This window comes from Falco cherrug, chromosome Z (genome assembly GCF_023634085.1).
Source record: "Falco cherrug isolate bFalChe1 chromosome Z, bFalChe1.pri, whole genome shotgun sequence".
Classification (NCBI taxonomy): Eukaryota; Metazoa; Chordata; class Aves; order Falconiformes; family Falconidae; genus Falco; species Falco cherrug.
The window spans coordinates 62,454,567-62,478,669 of record NC_073720.1 but is presented as its reverse complement, the minus strand read 5'-3'; the positions used below and the strand labels follow the sequence as shown (position 1 = coordinate 62,478,669).

The window sequence follows — 24,103 nt, the reverse complement described above, 5'->3', positions numbered from 1 at the left end:
CCACCAAATTCATTCTGACTGTGTGTGTTTCTGTGATAGAGGATTTGGCACGATGGACTTGTGTTTATACTTAAAATTAGTTGAATGGATTGCCACTTTAAAATCTGCCACTCATCTTAAATTAAAATACTGTATTAGTTGAGCAAAGGCTTTTTAGCTCCTGTGAGCCTGTTAGACAGGTTTGTCCTTGTGGCTCATTCAGGTGATGACTTGTATTCTGGGTGAGCAATGCCACAGCCGTGTTCCTCTCTGCAGGGCCTGAGGCAGCGAGGGATCTCTTACCAAGCACTGCTGGTGGTGGTTCTTTTGTTGTCCTCTGACTGAACATGGCAAATTGAACACAGAGGTTGCACTGGCAGTGTTTCTTGCACTAGGAATTTTTGTACATTGATAGGCAGTAGAATCATGTGTTGCGAGACTATTCTTCTTGGGTTAAAATATTTTCTCATCCTCCTTCTCCCTCATATTATTCTTGCTCCCGTGGTGGTTTCCTAGCATCCAGAGGTCAGACAAAAGTGTTTCCAGGCATTGTTAATTTATACTGTAATTGAAATAACCTTTTTAGTTTGTATCAGAAACCAGCCAAGGGTCACTTACACAGAGAACTGTGCTGGAAACTTCTCTCCTGACTTCAGCAGTTGCTCATCTTTTGCAGTCTCTCAGTGGATTATCCCAGTTCGCTTTCTCAGAGAATTAGAGCTCATTAGATAATTATCATTAGATAATAATTATCATTAGATAATGATTTTGATCAGAACTTAAGTATGAAGCTGGAAGAAGGATGAGGGAAAGAGGTATTTATCTTAAAAAGTTTGTGTGACTGCCATGCAAATAAATTGCAAGAGCTGAATGTGTACACCTTGGGAAGAAACAGGAACTGATGGCAGATTATTGTTCTGAGACTCAAAGGACACAGAAACTCTAGAGGATGATGAACAGGTTCAGTCTCCCAGAAAAAAACCCCCAAACCTTTAGCAATGGGTACCAGAACATGTATTTGTTTCTTTTCCCTTTTAAGCTTTGAGATGAATGTGCCATAATAAGGAGCAATCCTGTGTAACCAGGAGAATTTTCCATTGCTGCATTTTGAGATTCATACCGAACTATGTTTCCACTGTTTGGATGCTTTTGCCTTTTTCAGTTGAAACTTGTCATGGATCATCCATGACCAGAACTTATGAGATGTAACTGTACCCACCTCCAAGGTACAGCAGTCCTTCTTAGCATCATGTCCTGTCTGGCACAGAGGTTTCCTTTCTGCCTTTTGCAGTTACTTTTGCTCAAGGTAATCCAAGAACCCTTTTAAAAAAATCAAATGTTAAGCTGTTGTCTTATATTGCCAGACTGCTGGTTGTGCACAAAGTATGTCTGTCACTAAATGATGGTTATCCTGAAAAATGGTGACTGAGAAATGGCTGGGGAAAATAGAAAGCAAGTCTGGTAATGTAGCTGAGGTCCATTAGCTAGAGTCCATATATTTTCAGTCAAGATAAACAAATTCTGCTTTTCAGTGCATGGCTTAGAAAGTCAAGAGTTCTTGTGATAGGGTTTTTATTTATTGTCTGAAAATAATTATTACACACTCCATCTGAAACATCCTCTTCGTCTGAAAGGAAAAAGCAGTGCATATAATTGATAGATAGGGATAATGCTTAGGTAGCGTTCATGGGTATCAATGTGTGTCAGAGGAAATTTAGGTTTAGAAAGGCAGAATAAGCAACTCTTTATTGCACTTAAATCTGTTCTAAAGCTTTTGTTAAACATTTTCTCTGTGTTATTTCTGCACTTTGAAAACCGTGGCAGTTCTTCAGCCAGTTAAGATATGAAAACATGAGAAGTTGTGTAATGATCCTACAATAAAGAGTCATTATAATATACATGTATAATCATGTCAGTTGCACACATGAAGCCTCTAAAGCCATGTGAACATTATCAGTCTCCTAAAATGTGACCCTTTGCTCTCCTCTTCAGTGTGAAGATACAATCTGTCTTGGCATAGGTGAAAGTGCTTTTGACTCCAGCTGGAGTAAGGAACTATTTTGTTGTAGTCTGTGGAAGGGTGCTGTACTGTCTGGGCTACTTTTCAGTGTGAATATTCCTGGAACTTTAAAATACTGAAATAAGTTTTATTTAAAATTTTAAAGAAAAATTTTATTGAAGCTTAATGTAGATTTTAGTTCTCAGGTAGCCTTTTATGTAAATTATGTTCTTAACCTGTGAATATGAGTGGCCAAAAGTATGAAAGTTCTGTCACACTTGCTAGTTTGTGTATAATTTTCATATTTTTGATACAAAGAGTTGAGGGATTTATCTCTGTATAACTGGATTTGAAAAAATAAGTTTTGATGCAGGAATGTTGGAGAACATTATACATTACTATAAATTGTAGCCTTTAGAAATGCTACTAGGATCTTACATTGCACATCTTCAGTTAATGAGTGTGGGTTTTATACCGTCAGTTGGCTTGTGAATTTTCTTTTACTGACAGCATAGTACATACCATTCTGTGGTTGGAAGGAGGCTTGCCTGTTTCCTACAGGGGGTCAGAAGCAAAATGTTAGAAGTCTTGCTCTTTCCAGCCACTACCAGGAGTAATTTCAATCAGCATGTACTGTTGGATTGTAATTGCAGTAGATTGTAATTGTTTGCTGTAACTGAAGTGTAGTGTTTGCTGGCATGAGGAATGAGCTAGAGAGGCTGGATTTAAAATTCTATGGGAAAGAAAAAGGAGGATTTTGTAATACATGTGAAAAACAAGCAGCCATGTAGCCTTTTGATTGTTCAAATAATAAGCATTTCATTATAGAGGAATAAAATAATAAAAAATATGCTACGTTATCTTTAAAGCCTAATGAAAACAAATACTCATACTAGGGAAGAAATCATAAACTTGAAGTGTGGTTACTTTTCTTTGTAATAATGTGGTTTCTGCCTTAGGACTTGTTCAAATTCAGACCACGTTGGGTAGATCTCTGAAGGTTTATGATGCATCGTGGATTCAAAGATCAGTTATTTATAGCTATTTTGAGTTGCAAATGGTGTTTTTTGTTCAAGCAGGAAGGGTAGTTTCTGCCCTTTAGGAAAAAAATTAATACAAGTACACTGCATTATACTTAAAATCTTGTGTACCTGTCAGTATTTTGCATCTGTCCTTTTCTCTTGCTAAGGCAGTGTTGGTTTGATGAGCAAGAAGACCATTAATGGTGTACACTTTCTCCTTGTATCTCAGTGTCTCCTTGTATCTCTGTGCAGTTATTCATAAGACCATTTCTGTTCCTTGCTTCTCTGCTTTAGTGTGAACAGTCCCACCTGATGAGAGAGCACGAAGATGTACAGGAGCGAACAACACTACGCTACGAGGAACGAATCACGGAGCTGCACAGTATTATTGCTGAATTAAATAAGAAGATTGATCGACTACAGGGAACAACAATAAGGTACAACAACTTCCTGGAAATTCTGGGCCGGTCCAAGAATGGTGCAAAAGATGATGTGAATTACACTCTAAGTAGGTGCTGTCTTTAAGGTGGTTAGGCTTGTTATGACTGGTACTGAGTAGCTGCCCATAATTAAGGTATGTGTTCTGCAGAGTATCATCCCCAGGCTCAAAAGTGCTATATTCTCTCTGGCAAAATCATACTTTGCAAAGCCTAATGAGCACTGCAAAGAGCTACACTGTGCCATCTAAATATTCCTTTAGCGTGACATACGTGCCAGGATACCAGGTAAGTGATAGTAATGGTGGATAAAGGAAGATGTAGCCACCCAGCCTGCACCTCTGCTTTTAGCTTTATTTTGTGGCATCCTATAGATCACCTAAGCGAAATCACTTGTGGTGAGAAGCATGGCTCAAATGGATTTCACTAGGTTTTGCCTCTGCTTGTACTGGTGTTTGTGACAGAACACAATGGTACGTACTACGTTGTTGCCTGTCCTTGGAGCAGCAAAGCTTGGGGTATTACACTAGGTCATTACTCGTTACTGTGTTAAAATAAACTTAACATTTGACTACAGGAAAACACATTTGTTCACTTGCTTTTGCCCATTATTCTCAACCTAGAGAAAGCTGGACTAGAACGAGGAAGAAACTTAGTTTAGCTTGTGAGGATGCAGCTAAACTGCTAGAATCTATGGATTTTCTGAGAACATCAGATTAGATATGATACTTTTTAGGTAATGCTGACATGGTGCTCTACCCATGTCACAAATTTTCAGTTTTCCTTGCCCATTAGCTGCAAGTTTTTTGATAACTGCTTCATTTATTCTTCCTTGTAAATGTTTCTACTAGCACAAGGCCACGTTGTTACTACACACTTAACCTCTCATGCAAATATTTCTTTGCAAAAATAAAAAGGTTTGGTGTACCATAAATAAGAGGAAGTATCATTGTGTGTATGTAACACTATAAAAGCAGCGATAGAATCACATTATGTTAATATATTCAAGAAGATTAATTTTGCCAACTGAGATGATCATAACTAGCAGTGGTCATGGTGAGATTTTTCAGGTAAGTATCTTCTAAAACTGGAAATACTATGAAAAAAATCCCCGTGACTCCCTTGTTGATTCATGCTTGACACGTCTGCAGACAGAATTCCCATTTGTCTTGTTTCGAGTCACCTTTCTTTGCAGTGTGATACTGGCTGCCCATCCCGCTCATCTCTCTGGTAAAGCTCTACCAATTGAAAAGACTGGTTGAAGAGCAATATCTGAGAAGCATGAGAGCTGCATTCGTACCTTTTTCTTGAATTGCAGAAGTCCTCCGACACTTAAGAAAAATATTACATAGAATCCATTAAAATTGTTTGTTTGGAGTCCCTGTGGCAAGCTAAGTGACAAGTGGTGTTCAATTACAAAATACTGGAATTGGGTGGATACTGTCAATGTTCAACCATGTCCATAAACAAGCCAGCTGTAGCATATGCAGAAAAGTGAGGTGTAAGAAACAAACTTGATGGGAAGCACATGCTGCTTCTCGCGCAGAGTGCAGTTTTGCTGCCCGTTTGGTGGGGTGCAGGTGTTTGGAGGCATCAGAGCAATACTGCTGCAACAGGGCATCGCTGTCATGCCCCACCTCTTTGGTCCTATTGCATGAGAGCTTGTTTTCCTCAGAGAGCTAGGATGCCTCCTCTGTTTTTATTTGTTCTGGTTTTATTAGTAGGAATAAAAATGTTTACTAAGTTAGTGGATTTTTTTTTTTAATTTCCTTTAATGATTGGGATAGCTTGTTTTCTTTGGCAGGCCAATAATTTGGTGTCTGGGGAACAGAGGAGTAATATTCCCTCGAAAAACAGCCAGCAGAGGAAGAACTGGAGGGATTCCATAAGGTTTTATAAAGACAACTGAAAGAAACGAAAACTGATACTTCCTGCTGTGGCTTTCTGCAAATCTGCTCTGCGATCTGGTTGCGTTAGTCAGAAGTGTTCCACCCCACAGAGCAAGGGTGGTGTGATTGCTGTCCTTGCTGGGACAGGTGTGACTCACAGTGCTCCACCCTTGGCCATGGGGACCGGGAGCGGGGGAGCTGGAACAAAAGTGTCCTGGGAGGAAGAGTTCTGGGAGCACGGCCCTGCTCGGCCTCAGCATTCATGGTTTCCTCTGAACCAGAAGAAAGGAGGGATTTTAATTTTGATTTGACCCTTGGGTAGCTGCGAGTAATACTGAGTGCAGGCTTTACTTGTGCTGTCACAAAATTTAGGCTGTCTTTCTGGAAACAGTTTTCTTGAGTATACATTAATTGCATAACAGATAAATGTTTACTCAGTGCTGACACAGGGATTGTTTGGTCTTTCCATGTGTCGTTCTTACGCTGTAAAAATAACATGTAGCTTGATATACTGCTGCTTTTATGACACTCTTCATGGTTCCTTACAAAACCTAAAAATGTTATGGAAACAATTAGAAGAAGCCAGAGTTTCTTGGAGATTATTTGACTATCCTTAAGCTGTATTATCTTTAAATTTGTAGCTCTTTGTTTGAATGTGAGTAGTACCCTCAGAAAGTAGGGCAGAAAGTAAGCAGAAAGAGTGTTTAAATCTGAATAAGGTCATTGCAGCAGTCTGAGGAGTGTCAGCAAGCTATGTAAGCTAGTTTAATGTTCCCCATTCCAAGGATTTTTCTCTCTGGGTTTTGGTGGGGTTTTTTGGTTTGGTTTCTTTTTCTTTTTGCAGTGTCAGAGGTTTTACACAGCTTGTGTAATGGCTTTTGCTCATGTGGTTTAGTAATGCCAGCTCTAGAAGAGAGCTGAAGACACATGTCAATGCCTGTGCCTCCTCCCAGGTATATCTGATATGCTGATCTTAGTAACAGTAATCTTACAGGAGTGTTTTTAGAAGTTTCCAGGATTGTTCTAGGTTTGCTAGCCATTTCTTGAGTACAACAAGTTCCATGTGTGTGGCCACATGAAGTTAGCTGCTGCTCTTGCGCTACATTCTTCCAGCATTCCCTAAGGAAAATGAGGTCACCATTGTTGCGGGAGCAAGCCAACATTCATCTGCAATTGTCTCATCTCCCTGGTGCTGCTCTGTACAGCCCAGCTGGTTTGGAAGCCTGACCTCACCAAAAAAAAGCTGAAATACAGCTGTAACTGACTTGATATTAAGGCTAAAAAGACAGTTGCCTGTACTCATGCTGTGCAAGTACATGAGCCTCCTGCTTGCCTGGTACTTAATGTGTGATGGTGCAGAATTTACCCACTACCAATTAAGAAGGTAGCAATTTGGGAGCAAAAAGACACTAAAGAAGTGGTCCACTAGGATGAGGATGCTTTTTTTCATTTGAGCAGTCTGGAGACATAAATCTTGGGGTTTTTCTTGAAAAATTATAATTGTGTGACAGTGTCTCACTGTTCGCATCTACATTATTTGGGTGAGAGTGGCAGGAGATGGCTTATGTTTTAAGTTTATTGTAAAACTCAAGAAACAGGCTTTCATCGAACCCTGGAAGACTGTTGGGCAGAAGAGCCTGTGATGACCATGCAGAGCACATTTTGTCAGCTTCTTTTAGATTGAACAGCTTTCACTAAGTGGCGTTATCTTTAACATGTCAAATAGATGCCAGTGGCAGTGTTACTCCTACTTCTGCTGTTTCAATTTGTAGAACACAAGTTTTTTGCATTGCAAAGGTTCTCTGTCCTTTGACAAGGTGGATGCCTACTCCCCATTTTCTCTCAAAAGTGTGTACAACTAAGAAGATGGAAAAGCCAATCAAATGGATTTTCCCAATTGTAGAGTCATATTGTGAATGCTTGGACATAAAGGATACACCTGATAACTCTGAAGGACAGAAAGGATTTACAAATTACATGGTAGTGTGCTAAAAGGGAATTGTCTACATTAAAAGTGAATATTTCTGACTTCAAATGTTTTTAGTATTGCCTTAGATTCAGTCAAACTCAGCTGTTTTTTCTTGATCATGTCTTTGGCTGGCAAAATCATCTGTAACTTGGTTGTGTAGAAACAACATTGGTCTATGAGTGACAGTCTCTCAGATGTCAGATTGAGGTTAAGCAAAAGGAAAAAGGAAGAGAACAAATTATTTCTAAACTAGTGTCTGTTTGGGTACATCTCTGCAACTCTTAAAAATATTAAGGAACTTTAACAATACCAAACAGAAATATACTCTGTTGAATATAGGTGCCTGCTAAGGATTATTTGAAACAGTTGTCAAGAAGCTTGTAACCCATTTCTATAAAACCATTTGTTCAGATTTACAGCTTTTAATCTGAAATATATTCAGAAAATAGGTTGTGTTGGAGTTAATGAGGAAGAAGAAGAGAGAATAGACTACAGCATCACAGGTAACACTTGTAGTCGTGTTTACACAATGACCTGGATCTCTGATTCTAGCTTTTAAATATGTGCTTGGTGGAAGCTACTTCAGCTCAATTCAAATGGCATTGTGGGTGTGATGGTGGTGGCTTCAGCACAGAATGCCCAGCCCCACCTGCCTTCAGTGATGCGTCATCTCCAGCGTGTCGCTATTTGTTCATGAGTGAGTTAGTTGGGAGGGACCTCAAGTGGGATGCACAGGGAGCAGTCAATCTCTGGGCTGCCATGCACGTACACCTCTAGTGTTTTCTATCTGAGGGTCTTAGAATGCCTTAAAAATACTTGTTTGAGTAAAATGGTTGTTGAAAAACTGCTGGCACCTGAAGTGTGCAGCTATGCACTGTTTGCAGCCATGAAGAGAACGTGCACCTTGCCATTGTCCTGGCAGAACTTATTAGTGGTATGGAAGGGTGTTGAAAATGTGCCGTTTTCTCACTATTTGATCAGGTTTTTCTCAGTGTCTGTGCAGCGGTCAAGACCCTTGGTTGCACCTGAACATGAGGAAAGCAGTAAGTGCAGACGGACCTGTAAAATGCACAGTTTTGCTCCAGCATTGGTCCCAGGTTGCTCTGTGTTTAGACCAGCTTGATCTGATCCTAATTGTTTTCAACTTGCCTTGACATTCCAGCAACTAGGAACCGTTAGAGCCCATAGGACAACAAATACCTACTTTTTTCCAGCCAGGCCCTGGACGATGGCAGCAACAAGGAAGTTGTAGTGCCTCCACCTTCTGGGTGGTGTGGCAGGCATTCAGTGGCTGCTGTTATCTGTTGAGCGCCTTGCATTTCCAGTGCCACGGAGGACTCTTCTGCGTTAGGGGAAGGGGAGTCACGTACAGTACCTTCTGTTACTGCCAACTTCAGTTTTGAAGGCAGAGTTTATGTTTGTGATGCATCACTCCCCTTGAACTGCCCCTTGTGTTTTATCCCTTGGTCTGCCCCTGTGAGGCTGGTGGTAGAAAGGCTGATTGACCTTGCCGTCACTTTACCAGAAATGGATTTCTGATCTGTCTGGTCAGATCTTAGAAGCATTCATTCATTCAGAAGCTGACCTCTGGCTTGAGCCATTGGAAGGGTGTGAGTCCTGCCACATGACATACTTTTCAACTGCCCCAGGATAGTGAGAGTGTTTAAAAGGAAAAAGCAACAGTTGTGCTACAGTTAGATGAAGCTGTGTTGGAATTTTAAACAGAAAATCTATGCAGCAAGAACCAAAAGAAGAGCGGTGAGAAATTATTATTGTGTGTGGCATTGTTTTATGATCAGTACAGCCTCTTGTCCATTTGTAGAGGTAATTCAGGTTTTAAAAATGTAGGACTAATTGCTGCATAAATGAAAAAATGAATTACCTTCAGTTCAAAAAAATGCAACTGTTTGAGTGCTTGGTAATTGTTTTTGTCTAAAGCTAATTACAACTGGCTTGTGCTGTGGCTAATAATAGAGTTCATGGAACATTAACTCACGCTTATGTGTCTTCATTACACTGTTTTAATTCATCCTATTCATTATTTAGTTCTCACACTTTCTTAAACCTGTATTGCCTGATACCTCAAAGCCCTTTCTTTGATCTAAGTTTCAGTTTTAACCAGCTGACCTGCATTGTTTGTCCCAAAGTGCTTCTGATAAAGTCAGACTTCCTTTGCACTGAAGCAAATGTAAGGGGTAGAAGAGCGTACTAGTTCCTGTAGAAATTACATTTCAGTACCTTGGGAAACAGTGCTTGGCAAGCAAGCTGAAATTCCTTTTTTGAGTTGGCCTGATTTATAAATTGTCACCTCTGCAACTTTGAGAGCAGACTTTCCTTCTGTCCTTGTTCTGTGTATGTATGGGCCATCTTCTCTGCTATTTTGCCTGGCAAATCCAGACACACCTCCAAGCTAAATCCTGTAATATTTCTGCAAGAAACGCTCATCACCATGTAACATGCAGCAGACTTAACAGTACAAATGCCCCTCCCGGATGCAGATCCCCAGATAGCTCTTTGCTGTTTCTTATTGTTTCCAAATCCAGACAGTTCCATTCTCACACTTTTCTGCTGAATCTGCAGCAGAAGGATTCCCTGCATTTAATTGAGCGTGTAACAAAATGATGGCTGTTTGCTTACTTATCAGAGAGGCTCTGCACCTGGATAAGCTGGTGTTCTTCTCATGTTTAAAATATGTAATTTAATGTCAAAACAGTCATGAACTGAAAAAAAAAACCCAACCCTGAGTTGAATCAACAAGTTGATCAAAAGAAAAAATATTTACAAATGTTCTCAAGCAAAGCTGTTACTCATTTACTTATCTTCTTCCCCAGTGCTTTGAACTCATAGTACGGAGACAGGAGGGAAAAGCTCTGATTTTTTAAGCTCATTAGCTTTAGCTAAAGTATTTTGTGTCTAAAATTATTTTAGTAGAACCAGCTTGACAAATAAGTTAAAACCTAGGTAATTAAAGCTTTTTATTTTCCACTAACTCCATTAGTTCAGTGCTATACTCACTTTACTGTTCTCTTCCTTTTGGTAAGAGAAAAAGAAAACCCTACCTGTCCCCAGGAGCATTTTGATACATATATGCAGGCGCGTGCATGTGCGTGCTTGCTTTTGCACACCAGCCGATGCCATCCTTGAACTGAGAGAGACCAAAATCGATTGTTGCTAATCCACTTTGGGATCAAAAGCCACTTGTGCTGATGAGGAATTATCAGTTGGGGAGTTACTGCAGAGCGCTGTATGTCCTTCTTGCGCACACCCTTGCTTGCACTCAGTTCCACCTGTTGTTTCCTTGTACAGTGGTCTGGAGTAGTGATGAACTTGGGAATAAAGAAATGGAAACCAGGCACTGGCTGCTGCAAGTGGGTGTTCTGGGTATAGCACAGCTGCTTTGTGGTAAAGGCAATAAACCCTTCTCTACTGGCTGGACAAAAACACTTACACTTGTGTGGATTGTGTCCTGTGACTAGGCTTACAGGTCTGAAATAAGTGTCATGGAGATATGTATCTCCTCGGGATTTTATTTCTGCCTTTGCTCTGTCTCCCAGGGAGGAAGATGAGTATTCGGAGCTACGGTCAGAGCTCAGCCAAAGCCAGCATGAGGTTAATGAAGACTCACGCAGCATGGACCAGAATTCTGTTTCGGTACCAGAGAATCAGTCCACCATGGTTACTGCAGACATGGGTGAGTTATTCTTCTTATAGACATGATGCCTTCTTGCACCAGAAATGCATTATAGCCTTTGAAAATCAAATCCATATGATTGCTGAGGAAATAAATGAATCTAGGCTGTATTAATCACAACAAATGCTGAACTTCTCCGCAAGTATGAACTTAGATGCAAAGTAACCTCTGTGCCTTGATGTAGAATAGCTATGGAGTCCAAAATGGAGGGATTGCTCAGGAGAGCTTATGAATTTTGGGGAAGAAGCAGGCGGGGAGGCTATTCACATGCCTTACATGTGCCTACAGAGTAGTCTAGAGAAGAATTACAAACAGAATAGATGTCGGAGGAAAAAGGATGGGAATGGAACTGTCTATCTAGTTCTTTTACAGCCTAATTATAAAGGTTGTCTACACTATTTGAAATTTGAGAGCCTTTCTAAAGTATGGAATTGGATAGCTTATTGAAATTGGTTTAGACAAGGATAAATCTGACACAAGCCGTTCAAATATAGTGCAAGGAGGGAGCATCTCCATACTGTCTGTAACTATTCTTTTCTCATTAAAAACTAAGAGGGCAGGCATGTTTTAGGCCTTCGGTATGATAATGTTTTAAGCATTTGAGCACAATTGCTGAGCACCATAGCTGCAGACTGGCAAAAGTCTGGTGTAATCCTCACTGTGACTGATTTCCAGAATTCTCATCGCAACACTGTTTCTCTTAATTTATATTTAAACCAACTAGTTGGTTTTCATTTTCTTCCCTAGGTAAACTAGCTAGGTGCCTAGGAGCTTCTGTGGGTGATACTGTACGCAAGCAGTGTTCTAGGAAACCATTTAAATAGCAGTTTTAAGCCCTGTTGCAGAATTTGTAATCCTTGAATATGAAGCTAGTAACTGTATATTAGGTTTTTATGGTTACATTGCAACATGCAATATTTACTTCCATACATAAGAAACTGTACTAAGACAGTTTCCACTTTTTTGGGCAGTGCTCTTTCTATTGAGAACTTTTTGCTGTTTTTTCTAGTACAGTGCCTTTAGAGGAATGGACCCGAGACCAGGCTGACTTGTGGACATAGTGTTCAGTGCCCTTAAATGGAGTTTAATAATGTAGAAAACATGTTGATATTGTAAGCAACCATATAAAAAAGATTTTCTCTATGATTTCTTAAATTGAAATGAATACACCAGCTCTGGAGCTGTATTTGTTTATAAATGCAAGACCTGCTACAGCACATTTGTATTTCAGTGTCTTTAATTTCTAGAAACTTTGATAGAAGAGTATTAATAATGTAATTGCAAAGTGTCTGACGTACGAAGTTTGGAGTGTGCTTAACAAAGTATATAATGAAGTCAAGAGATTTTAGTAAAAGTTTTTATATTCTTAAAACTTTAATGTTTTTACTTTCAAAAGTTAATGCTCACTATTAAGTTCCTACTCAAACAGATCCTAACATAAGGACTTTTTTTCCCTTAATGTTCTTTCCTCTTTTTTTAACATTCTTTTGACAAAAAATTTCAAACCAATTTACTTTTCAGCATTTGGGGAGAAGGGGAGGGGAGGGATAGGGCTTTGATTTATTTTCTTCATGAGGTGGAGCTAAAGCAGGGTTTGTGTACATTAACAGCAAGTTACCCGCTGAAGTTTCTGCTAACAGTGGGAAATACGGCAATAAAATGAAGTATAGCAACGGGCAAAATAAGCATGTTAACTCTAGGGATTCTTGCTTTTTTTCCATGTTTTCCTTCTACACATAGCCTCTGTCCTTTTTGGGTTTTGTTTCTATATTCCTGGAAAAGAAATCTTTGTGTGACACATATATACACAAATACATACATACTGTTTTATCCTTCTAGATATAGGATATATAATCATGTGCATGACCTTGCTTACTGCCCTAATGGAATGAACATCAGGAACTTACTACAAACAGTAAAATACGTCATGATACACTAATGCATGTGGATATGCTACTCTATTGCTACAGGCAATAAAACACCAAGAACTAAAATGATGAGTACTCTCCAGTGTGTCTTGCAGAGCTTGTGATTAGGTTGTACTGGTTTTCTGTGGGAAATGGGCTTCTCATTATTGTAAACTCTTATTTTTCTGGGCAAAAATATTATTGTAGGAACAAAACTCAGCATGCAAGGTCTTGTGAAGGTTGTTTAAATGGAGAAAATGTCTGTTACAGAGGATGTTAAGGAAGCAAATAAATTCAAGTGAACTAAATAGACCTTTTTACAATTAAGCATCCGGCTTAAAAGCATGCTGCTCCTAAACGAGTGCTGTAAAGGAAATTTCGGTATTATCACAACAGATGCGTGGCTGCTAGTCAGGAACTAGTGAGTATGACTTCCGAGAGCAAAGTTATGTATGTATGGCCCATTCACATTTTTCATACGATACATGTGAGATCATTCTAAACTCTTCTTTTTGGTCAGCAGTAGGTTCGTGTTTATGTAAATTAGGCTGTGGAGTTAGATTTGTGCTAACAAGTTTACCATTTTGTACTTTCTGATCATCTCATCCTTTCATCCAGCTGCTTTTAGGCTTCTCTTGCACAGACGCATTTCAAGGTAGTCTACAATAATCTGATGTCTCATGTCTGTTGAATTTCAGACTTTAGTCCCCTGTAAGAACCACAGCTATGAGGCTATTAAGGAATTCTGACCATGGCGAAATGCTTGCAGCAGTAGTGTAGAAAGAACACCCTCCAGCAAGAGTGCCTGCCACTGTTTTTAGTAAGGTATAGAAACTGCTGGTGCACTGCTGTCTCATAGTGCTCCACTTGTGTGCTGTACAGTTGGCAGTTAATGCAAACCCTTAACTAGTTAGTCAGGAATACTAAACTAGCGCACTAAACTGAGAGACAGCACCAGGTGAATTCTACCACGTGTCTGCCTTAGGAACCTAGGTCTCCAGATTGAACCTAGGAAAAATGAAAATAATTTATGAAGTGAGCTGGGCAGGTATTGAGACCCATTTTGCCGAAATAGAGGATGCTGTCACAGCGTCCAAGGCGCTAGAAGAGCTTTGCCTAAAGACAGAAAAGGAAATTATTCTCCACCGCATTTTATAATTGAAGTAGCACTTCTGTATCTGCTGCTGATTATGGTTAAGTACAATCACAAAAATTCTTCTGAAAAACATCAAGTCATAATGTCAGTGGATGTATGAATGTACCAAGCAGAAAAAAAGTTTAATATACAGAGAAAAATCTTTGAGGGTAATAAAATCAGGATAATAGGCCCTGACTGGCAAATAGAATGACAAAACAGAAGTGGCATAGTATGTGAGCATGTGGTGTCTTAAAACGTTGTCCTTCAGAAAAGAGAGATTTTTGAAGGAAGAATGAACACTTCACGTAAGTAGGGAGAGCGTTACTTATCAGGTGGGAGGTAGAGCTTGATGTTGGTGTGGTTGTGGTGTTTAAGCCTGTCAGTTGGTGAGGAAAAAGTGAGAGGTGGCAAAGACATTCCCTGAACAGTAAGCCCTGAGCTGTCCAGCAGCAGGTGCTTCCTGGGTGAGAGTATGTTTTTTCACCGAGATGCTAGTTGTTGTGATAATTGTTTTGTTTTGTTTTGCTTTCTTGTAGATAACTGTAGTGACTTGAATTCAGAACTGCAGAGAGTGCTGACAGGTCTGGAAAATGTTGTCTGTGGGAGGAAGAAAAGCAGCTGCAGTTTATCAGTAGCCGAAGTGGACAGACACATTGAACAACTCACTACCGCCAGCGAACACTGTGATTTAGCCATTAAGGTAATGGTAACATTTGGCTCCAAATCCAGCATGTGCATTGCCTGAGACACCTGATCACGTTCTGCAGCAGTAGCACTTTACTTCCAAAGGTGTCAAAGTACTTTACAGAAATCAAGTCCATCTCACAGTGTGTGTTGGTTAAGCAGTACACCTGTTTTTCATTGAATTCTCCAAGGCACGGGAGGAGCTATTTGATTTCAAATCAGAAATGTATTTGTCTTATGCTCGTTTCAGAGATAACAGAAGTGGGGACACTCTGCAGTTTATTTACTTTCTGAAGGTTATCCAGCAAACATGTTACTTGCCCAAGGTCACACAGCTAGTCATATACTGGTAACTGAAACACTATATATAACTCCTACTGAAATGTGAAGGTAAAATGCCATAAACTGTGTGTAAATTGTGACTTGGTTGTCTTAAAATATTAAGCTAGTATTTAACACAAAGCATGTGTGATATATTAATTCTAATAAGACAAGCCAGACACAGTAACAATAATTGAGCTGATACTTGCATGCCTTGGTTTTATTGTGCATGTAGCAGGACAAGAAGAGGGACAACTGCTAGCATGGGTAGTGAAGGGATTTCAATTCAGAACCTGAAAGCAAGGGAGGTGTAGAGTATCTTACTATATGCAGGGACAGAGCTGAACAAATTTTTTTTGTGTCAGATAAAGGTATCGGTGACTCATTTATATAAGAACAAATATATTGACAGTTTGCCGCTGGAGTGGATCTGTGACCATTCTAGATGGCTTAGATGGCCCTTTGCCATACTACTGGGAAAGGTCCCCTTTGTCCCTGGTAGTACATGAGGAATGTAATGACCTATAAAGAAATTAATGTTAGGCAGTATTTCAAGGAATGTGGGTATATCTGAGAGAGAGACTGACTTCTGTGTCTGTTGGGAATGGTCTTAATAAGTGTCTCAGAGGGTTAGGATTGATACTTTGAATGTTACCCAGAATTATCTAGAGTTTTAGGATTAAGTGCTCTCAGAAGTCAGTATTCACCGAGAGAGATCGTGGATCCTGGAAATCAGGTAGATAAGTCTGTGAAAAGCCCGCAAAGGTCTCTGAAGTGAAATGAGATGAGAATTTCTGTGGGGGGTACTTTCAACAAAATGTCAATATAGCTGTCATAAGTTTAATGCTCAAGCTTTTTTGTTTTGACCCCATTGTTTACTGTTGATTCAAATCACTTGCAGTCAAACTTTTGTAATGATAACTGTCAGCAGCTTTTTCCTGGTCCAAGATGCAGGCCTTTTATTTTCATGTAATCTCAACAGGCATAGCCATTTTGGGGAAAGCATTTCCCCACTGCCTGTGCTGTAGAGCCTGGGATTGTTTATGTTTGACAAGTGACAGCTTGTGAAGGTTATTAACCTCTCAGGAAGACAGGAACCTCTCTGACATGCTCTGATTATATGCCAGGCAAGTGTGTCACCAATGTGTTTAATATAGCAAAACCTACATGTAGAGCCCCTCTCCACAATTCCACCCACAGCTGCAGGTCATTTCTTCTTTCTCGCTTCCCCAGAGAACAGAGATTTTTATAACAGGTGGAATCATGAACAGAAACCTGAAGTATGCTGACTGTCTTTTGCTTTGACTGTTGGCTTTTTTTCTTCACCAGTGGACTAACACAGTTAAATGTTTTGAATCCTTCTGTTTTGATGGTTAAATTTCACTGGTTTCTTTTAAAGCTGTTGCAGATAATTTTTGGTTGTTTTACTTCTTTTATATAAATCATGTGACCCCTAGCTAGCTCAATTGTTTCTGTCCCACAAAGAATGAAAAGACCTTAAAATGAGATTTATCAGATTGTCTGATAAACTGGCTACAAAACTGTCCTTTTGTTTAAGAAAATTTCCACAGAGTAGGCTTGTTAATACTTCATGTATTTTGAAGAGTAACTATCAGCAACGGGTATCTACCACTAAATGTCTACCAATAAAAAATAAAAAAAATTTCCAAACATGAACCATTTAGAACATGAAAACAGCTGCACTGGGTTGCACCAAAAGTCTGTCTAGTGGCAGATGCCTATGGAAAGACTGCATCAAAAAGGACATGCATAGTATGTCCTTTTTCTCCTGCCTTCAACGATGCTTCCAGCAAGGTGGGTTTAGGAACTTCCTGAGCCAGAGATGATGTCTCTGTGTTTAATAGAATTTTATTCCATGTTTATGTTTAATGTGTTTTTTAAGCTGTTTAGATTTTTGGCCTCCATACATTCTGGTAGGAGTAAATTCTACCACTGAGTTATGCCTTGTGAAAAAGTACTCTTTGCTTCTTTTAAACCTGATACTTGCTGATTTCATCGGTTATCATGTCTGTAACACAACACCTCTTGTAAGTAAACTAAGGCAGATTGCTGCTGGCGGTATCAGAGACACGACTGGAATTACTATGATATGACATCCTGCCCTGTGCTCAGAACATTACATTGTAATGCGATCCTATAATCTGTGAAATTATACCTGAATTTACCTGCTGTGCAGCAGCCTGCCAGACAAAACTGCTCTGTAATACGCTCCTTTGAAGAAAAATAAACTGCCTGGTAGTTACATACACACATCCATGTACAATATCTATGCTTTATTTACTGTGGAGGATGGTAGCATGTTGGTCATCAAACCAGAGAATTTTTGTAATAGTTTAGTCAGCAAAAGGATATTGAACACGTCAAAGTGAAGGATAGAAGTAAGCAGAAAGGTCGCTTTATGTCAGGGACTGTAGGGAAGCCCTTAGTACAACTGTCAGACCTGTGCTGATGCTGTTACTGCCTGAACTTTGTATTTGAGTGGACAGATAGTAGCAATGGAGTCTGGAGAAACAGAAGAAGCCTCTCTGAAGATACCTCCGTGGTGCTGAGCCACTGCTGCTGCTTCCTCATGGCAGTCCTTCCTCTTTCAGTGTTGCTCCAGGCTTATCATCCCCAGTGGTGCTTTGAGGAGAAGAGGCTTGGGAAAGAAGGGGACCGGGGGGGTGGGGGATGTTGGAAAAATAGCAGCACTAGGAGCATGGGGAGGAAGGAGGCAGTAGCAGAACTTGGCATTAGAGAGCTGAGGAAACAACAGGGGAGTGCATGAGAGAGAAGAAGGGGTTTGGGGGAAGAAAGGAGAGGAGAAGACCGCAACAAAGAAGCACTGTTTAAAATAAAGCTGGCATCATCAAGAGTCAGTACTCCCTGCCATTACAGAGCTTTTGTTCGCATTGTAAGATGAACCACCCTATGCTTATTTAGAGCTTGAATTCATCCTCATGTTGTGTTGAAATAACCTAACTTCTCATAGTTTGAGACCTACAGGTCCACATGAACTAATGTAAGGGAGAGCTGTGGCTTCTTTGATCTTACAGAGATGTTGCAAGGCATTGCTCTTTTAGAAAAGCAGTTTAAGCTTCCTTACTAAATATGTAAGCAGAACTATACTGTAGATACTCTGTCAATGGAATTACAGAGTTTTATACTTACGACTCTAAACATAATTGCAGTTTTATTTGGGGGAGACATGAAATAAGATTTAAAAGTATGACATCAACCTGATTGCAAATGTTTTGTCCCTGTTTCTTCCATGGAGGCATCTTGAACTAGTTAAAACTAGGGTTTTTTCCTCTTGTATGAGGGTCTTTTCCTCCTCACTAAGGAGTCTTTCTGTAGCCAAGATTTATTTTTTAAGATTGAGTTGGTAACAGTAAATAACCAACTTTTGTTTTTAATGGACAAATAATACAATTTCACTGATACCTCAGTGTCAGACAGTGCTGACAACACTGGGAAGATTTCTTGCAGGAAGAAAGTGGAGTTGTATTTTCAAACTGGTTCTTCATTTTCAGCTGTACTGTAGTTGGTTCTTTTAGACCCTCCCCGATTAAGGACATAAACTTCAGTTAGTAATTTTTGTTCTATATAGAAATTAAGTCCTTCTGAATAAAACAACCAAATAGACTATTTTTAACCTTGGTACATGAGTTATTTATCTTCCATATTAAACTTAAAAGTATAGGCTTTAGCAGTAGTTTGTTCTTGCATTATCCAATGAAATGAAACTTTCTAGGTTGCTAGTTATATCATATACTAATTTATTTTCCATGTTTCTTCCTACCATTTTAATGCAGACTGCTTTCAGAGAGATTCAGAAGCTTATAAACAACATTTGGAGGGGTTTTGCTTGTTGCAAAGGTCTTCCATAAGTGAAAAAATTTAACACAAGTGGCATATGCTGTGTAATAGAATCAGAACTGCATGTGGTTACCCAACACGTAGAGTGTTACACTGTGTTTTAACATGTTGAATGACCAGTCTGATGGTAAGTTTAGGTATGGCAGTATTCCCTTGCTGGTGGTGTGGTTTTGTAGTTTAGTTTCACCCAGTGGAAGATGCTGAATGGTGCCTCCAAGCCATAGTTCTGAACAAGGGGATGGGGGAGGACATGCTGAATGGCGTGATATGGTCCTGGGAAACCCAGCCTTTCTTAGGCACTGGAAGGGCTGTAACATCATCTGGTATAAGGTGAGCCTAGCCAAGGCCAATTTTCTTTCTTGGAAAGAACATGCTCAGAGATGTGGGAAAGAGGAGTCCTCCTTTTTTTACTGTCCCACTCTTTTCCTTGCCCTTTTGTGGAGCTGGACTAGAACGAAGAAAGGCCCCATGCCATGCACATTCACAGGCTGCTACTTTCTGCCTGTTACTCATTCAGGGAGAGAATAAGCACAGTGCTCATCCTTGCTTGCCCATGGCAAGGAGCCATTAATCTGTTTTAAAGTGATCTGAGATGAAACTACTGGGTTTGCTATCAGTCACAGGTAACGTAGGTTTTATTTGCATATAAAATGTCCATCTACTTTGGTGTTGGTTAATATGAAATATTTTAATAAAATGGCCAAACTGTCAAAATGAGCAATAATTTTGTTTGATATAACTTAACAAACAAAAGAAGCAAACTGATGGTGTTGCAGGGCTGAGTGTATACATGTAAGTATATACAGTTGCCTGTTACAGACTTCTGTCCTGTCTACCATTAATTAGTGTTGTTCAGTCATCTTTCTCTGCTGCTTTCTGGTTTTTTGACGACTGTATTTTTGCAGACCGTTGAAGAGATTGAGGGTGTACTGGGACGTGACCTTTATCCGAGTCTGTCTGAGGAGAGATCTCGATGGGAAAAGGAGCTAGCTGGCTTGCGGGAAGAAAATGAGAGCCTCACAGCCATGCTGTGTAGCAAAGAGGAGGAGCTCAACAGGACCAAGGCCACCATGAATGCTATTCGTGAAGAAAGGGACAGACTGCGTAGAAGGGTAAGGCTGCTACATAGATGGTGGCTTCTTGTTCCTCCTAGCCTGTGTAATTTTGTCACCAGAACACGATTCTCTTTAATCTCACTTCCTGTACTGACTGTAGAGCTTTTTTTTTTTTAAAGCTGAGCTATACAAATTGCAGAACTAGGACAAAACTGAACATAATTGAAAAACAGTGGGTGATGAACCGCCAAGGTGTGCAACAACCTGATGTCAGAAATCATGTGTTAACAGAAAACCTGATACTAATCTCCAAGGAAGCATGTGTAACTTGTCAATAGAGAAAGCAGATGTTGATGTAGCGAATTTTGCTGTGAGGCATTTTTTTCCCTGTGAACAACAAATATTTCTTTGTTTTTTGGTGGGAATTCAATTTGTGATTAGGAGAAAGAAAAAGAGCAGGACTCCTGTCAGTGGGTAATAATTCTCAGAACTGAACAATGGGTAGTCACAGCCATGTCCTGCTTCCCTGTCCATGTTTTATGATGCTGCAAGGTCAGGCAAAGGCCTTGTGCTTTCTATGGAGTCTAAAGTAAAAAAAACCTGGAATTTTGTTAAAAAAAAAGATGAAAGATCCAAGAGAATGTGACCTCAATCTCTGTTACTTTTAAAATGAGTTGACTTTGTCCCTGTTAAAGCTGCAGAGTTTTGGCTGGATAGGAAATAAATTTGTTTTAAAAACAGGTAGTTTCAAGTTCATGTTGAATTTGAGTGACAAGTTAGACCACTGTATCTCGGCAAAATTATTGGAAGTGTTGCTCTTTGCTTACTGGCAGCAGATCAACCTGTTATGCAAATACTGTGTTTCTAAAACAACATTGTTATGTAGTGACTGTACATTTTATCATGAAGCTGCATTGTGTGAAACTTCCAGTCTTCAGCTACTGAGCCACAAATTACCTTTGAGAAACTGCCTAGCCTTTCTTAACACTAAAAACAGGTATGAGTGATGAAGGAAGGATACTAATCTGTTATCATATAAAACAAGACCACTTCAGCTTTTCCTTTGTAGAATTTAGGGGGGTTTATATATCATGAGTGTAAGTCATTTTCAGTCTTGAAGTTTTTGGACTGTTTTTATAGTGACACTTCTTTTTAAACAGTGGCAGTACTACCCTTTGAGCTACAGAAGGAGCATTTATGTAGCTGGTAAATTATTGCAGGATTGTGGGGGGTGGGCAAGCGAGCAGAGAATAGAAGCGTGCGCCTGTGAAATTTGCTTACACAGATGCAGATAATGACGCTACAGATGATCCACATCAATGTTGGGATATCAAACGAGACAAAAAAACCAGATGGCCTTGAGGATAAAATTAATAGGAAAAAAAAGTAGGTTTTGAGAAGTACAGAATGCAAGTTAAGGTGCATAAAAGATTGGTAGCAAGAATTTATGCTGACAGCCAGGGGCTCCTCAGTTAAAAAACTGAAAAGGGGAAAGAATTGGTGATTGTACCCTTAGGGACCAGCATGGCTGAACTGTTGATGCATGGTGGCAAATTCAGTCCTATAACGTAGCAGGTAAGTTATTTCTAGTAGAGATTGGAAAGTCTTTCTAAAGAGTGGTGAGATCTGATCTGGAATGTCATATGTAGTTCTTATTTCTTACCTTTGAAAAGTTTCAGTTTAAATCGGCAAAAAAAGATGTAGAAGATCGTCAGAGAAATGGGCAGCTTACTTGGAGAAGTGACTTAATGAGATTGTCCTGTTCAACTTGGCAAAGCAAAATCTGAGTTCAGTTTCTCTTAACGTGTGCTGGAGAAAGCAAGTAAGAATGGGAGCTAATAGCTGTTCAAACTTAGGGACAAAACTGGATCAAGAACAGAGTAATATAAACCAGTCATGGCTGTATTAGGCCAGAAATCAGAGGTGTCTAACAGACAAGGGGGTTGTGTTTCTGAAGAAGCAGTAAGGAGTAAGGCTACTGACTTAAGTATTTTGAAAATGGAGTTTTAAAATATTAAAATTTGTATAATGAAGTGTACGACTACACAGGTATACCTATTAGAACCAGGATTGTTTCATTAGGATTGTATCCGAAGGAAAGCAAAAAAGCATACTTAACTGGCCCAGTTAATACAGCTGTGTTAATTCTAGAGCTAGCCTTAGTATCTCTGCACAAAACCGTGATGTTTTGTCTGGATGCCGGCAGTAACAGAGGGTTGGACAGGATAATAAGGAAAATCCTGTTTAGTTCTGTGTATGCAGACACCGCTTGACTTGGTCAGTCTGTATTGGAGTCCCTAGTTAACCAAGCATTTGTGGAGCCACACAAGTACTGGCTGTATTATTGAATTTTTCAGTTTCCTTAGTATAGGCAGGGCCCAGGACTAAAAGGGTAGTATTAATCATGCTGATCCAGTAGTTGCTGGTCTGTCTATTGGAACTGTTAGCAGGGACACGGCATGTGTTACTGATGTCTCTCTGTTACGGAAGCATCTCTGGTGGAGACAGAATTGAGGTCATCAACTTGTTTCATATAAGTGGCTAGAGCAATTGTTGGATAATAGCAGCAGTGGGAAGTTACCGACCCGAATTGTGTTCAGGCCACTGACCCTGGAGAGGGTGAATGATGAATTGCTCTGGAGAGATTGTGAGCTGCCTTTCATATACAGCAAGGCAGTTTAAATATTCATTCTTCTTTAATTAAGGGGATTTTTCTTCGACAGATTGGATAGATGTCTTGCCTGGTAGACAAAGGGTTAAGGTTGGATTGGCAAGGGCATAACAAAATCAAGCAGCCTCTATATTCAGGCACAGCTGACAGGGTTTTTTGTTTCAGTTGTTTCATTTGTTCGCACCTGTAGCAGACTTTATTGAAACATGTTTTTAGTATCATACTGAACTTGCAGAACAACTGGTCTGTTGCCCCCACCAGAGAAGTTTGTTCTTGGTATATGACCCTGTCAGCAGCACTATGTAATTGTTGCACTGGAAACAGGTTTTTGCATTTTTAATGTAACTTTGTGTCCATAGTTGCAACATAATAAATGTTTTCTTTGACCTATTAAATTTTCTGTATGCCACCTGAACTCAAAATCACTTCAGGTTATTTCCCTGGAGAGTGGGAAAGTAGATCCAACTAAAATTTAGTTATTGTTCTTCTCAAATTAAATTGGGTGAAGTGAACAAGCTTGAAGTTGACCAGATCAATGGGTCTGTTACTTTAGACCAGTGCCTGTAATCAAGCAGAGTGCTTTCAATACATTTTTCTCAGGCTTGTTGGAGATTTAATTTCATTAGGTATTTACTGCGCTCAGTTAACAGATTGAGCAGCTTTCTAGAACAGTAGCTAAGAAACAACATACATAGGGACTTTGTTTCTGGTGGGTCATTAGTAAATGAGGTAATTGCTTATTTCTGTAGGGTGCCTGCAGTGTAGCAGCTAATTTCATAATGCAGAGGTTTATTTTACCTCTGTATGATATTGCCATATTAAAAATAGAATCTCCTTAAGTTTGAACCAGTCAATGCCATAGAAACTGCTTACACACAGCTGACCATAATCTTGAATCCCTGTATGAGTTCATGGGATTAATATTATTGATACATGAGAATAAGGTTGTAATCAGGTCAGCACTATTTACAACTGCTGTATGTAGTAACAGGCTTAAACAGTAGCAGAAGGAGTAATATTTGTGTTCTTACACAAAATCTCTTGTACCGGGGGAGTCAGATGAGCAGCACTGATAGAGCATGTAAACTCCATTATGGCTCCAAAGTAAGTGTTGTGGGTTTTTTTAATTACTGCCTATGAAAGTTGCCAGAGGAGTAATGCCTCAGCACAGCCCCAGCCAGCCCATTGACATAAGAAGCACTGGGTGTGGACACAGTGTTCAGGCTTCCCTGAAGCTGTTCTGAAGAACTAAGTCTTAAGTGGAAAGGTGGTTCCAGCTCTGTAAGTCTCTTATGTCTGTTCCCTGCACAAACCATATGTCAACATCTTCGGTTAATCAAATGCTTTTACTTGTGAGGATTATTCTGTATCTGCTCCAAACTTGGCTGAATTCACCAAACTGACCAGAACAAGAACAGCTTTAGTATTTTAGCTATCTTCGACTTAAGACCTTCATGAAAAC

At 39.7% G+C, this 24,103-nt stretch overlaps 1 protein-coding gene across 3 annotated transcripts in view; it reads left to right on the top strand.

The window, feature by feature from the left end:
* Positions 1 to 24,103, top strand: part of MCC (MCC regulator of WNT signaling pathway) — a 230,775-nt gene that overhangs the window by 162,908 nt on the left and 43,764 nt on the right. For all 3 annotated transcript variants that reach the window (XM_055698403.1, XM_055698402.1, XM_005441623.4), the window contains 4 exons: positions 3,295 to 3,437; positions 10,850 to 10,986; positions 14,568 to 14,731; positions 19,821 to 20,027. In XM_055698403.1, the coding sequence (XP_055554378.1) occupies positions 3,295 to 3,437; positions 10,850 to 10,986; positions 14,568 to 14,731; positions 19,821 to 20,027 (651 nt within the window). The remainder of the gene's footprint in view (positions 1 to 3,294; positions 3,438 to 10,849; positions 10,987 to 14,567; positions 14,732 to 19,820; positions 20,028 to 24,103) is intronic.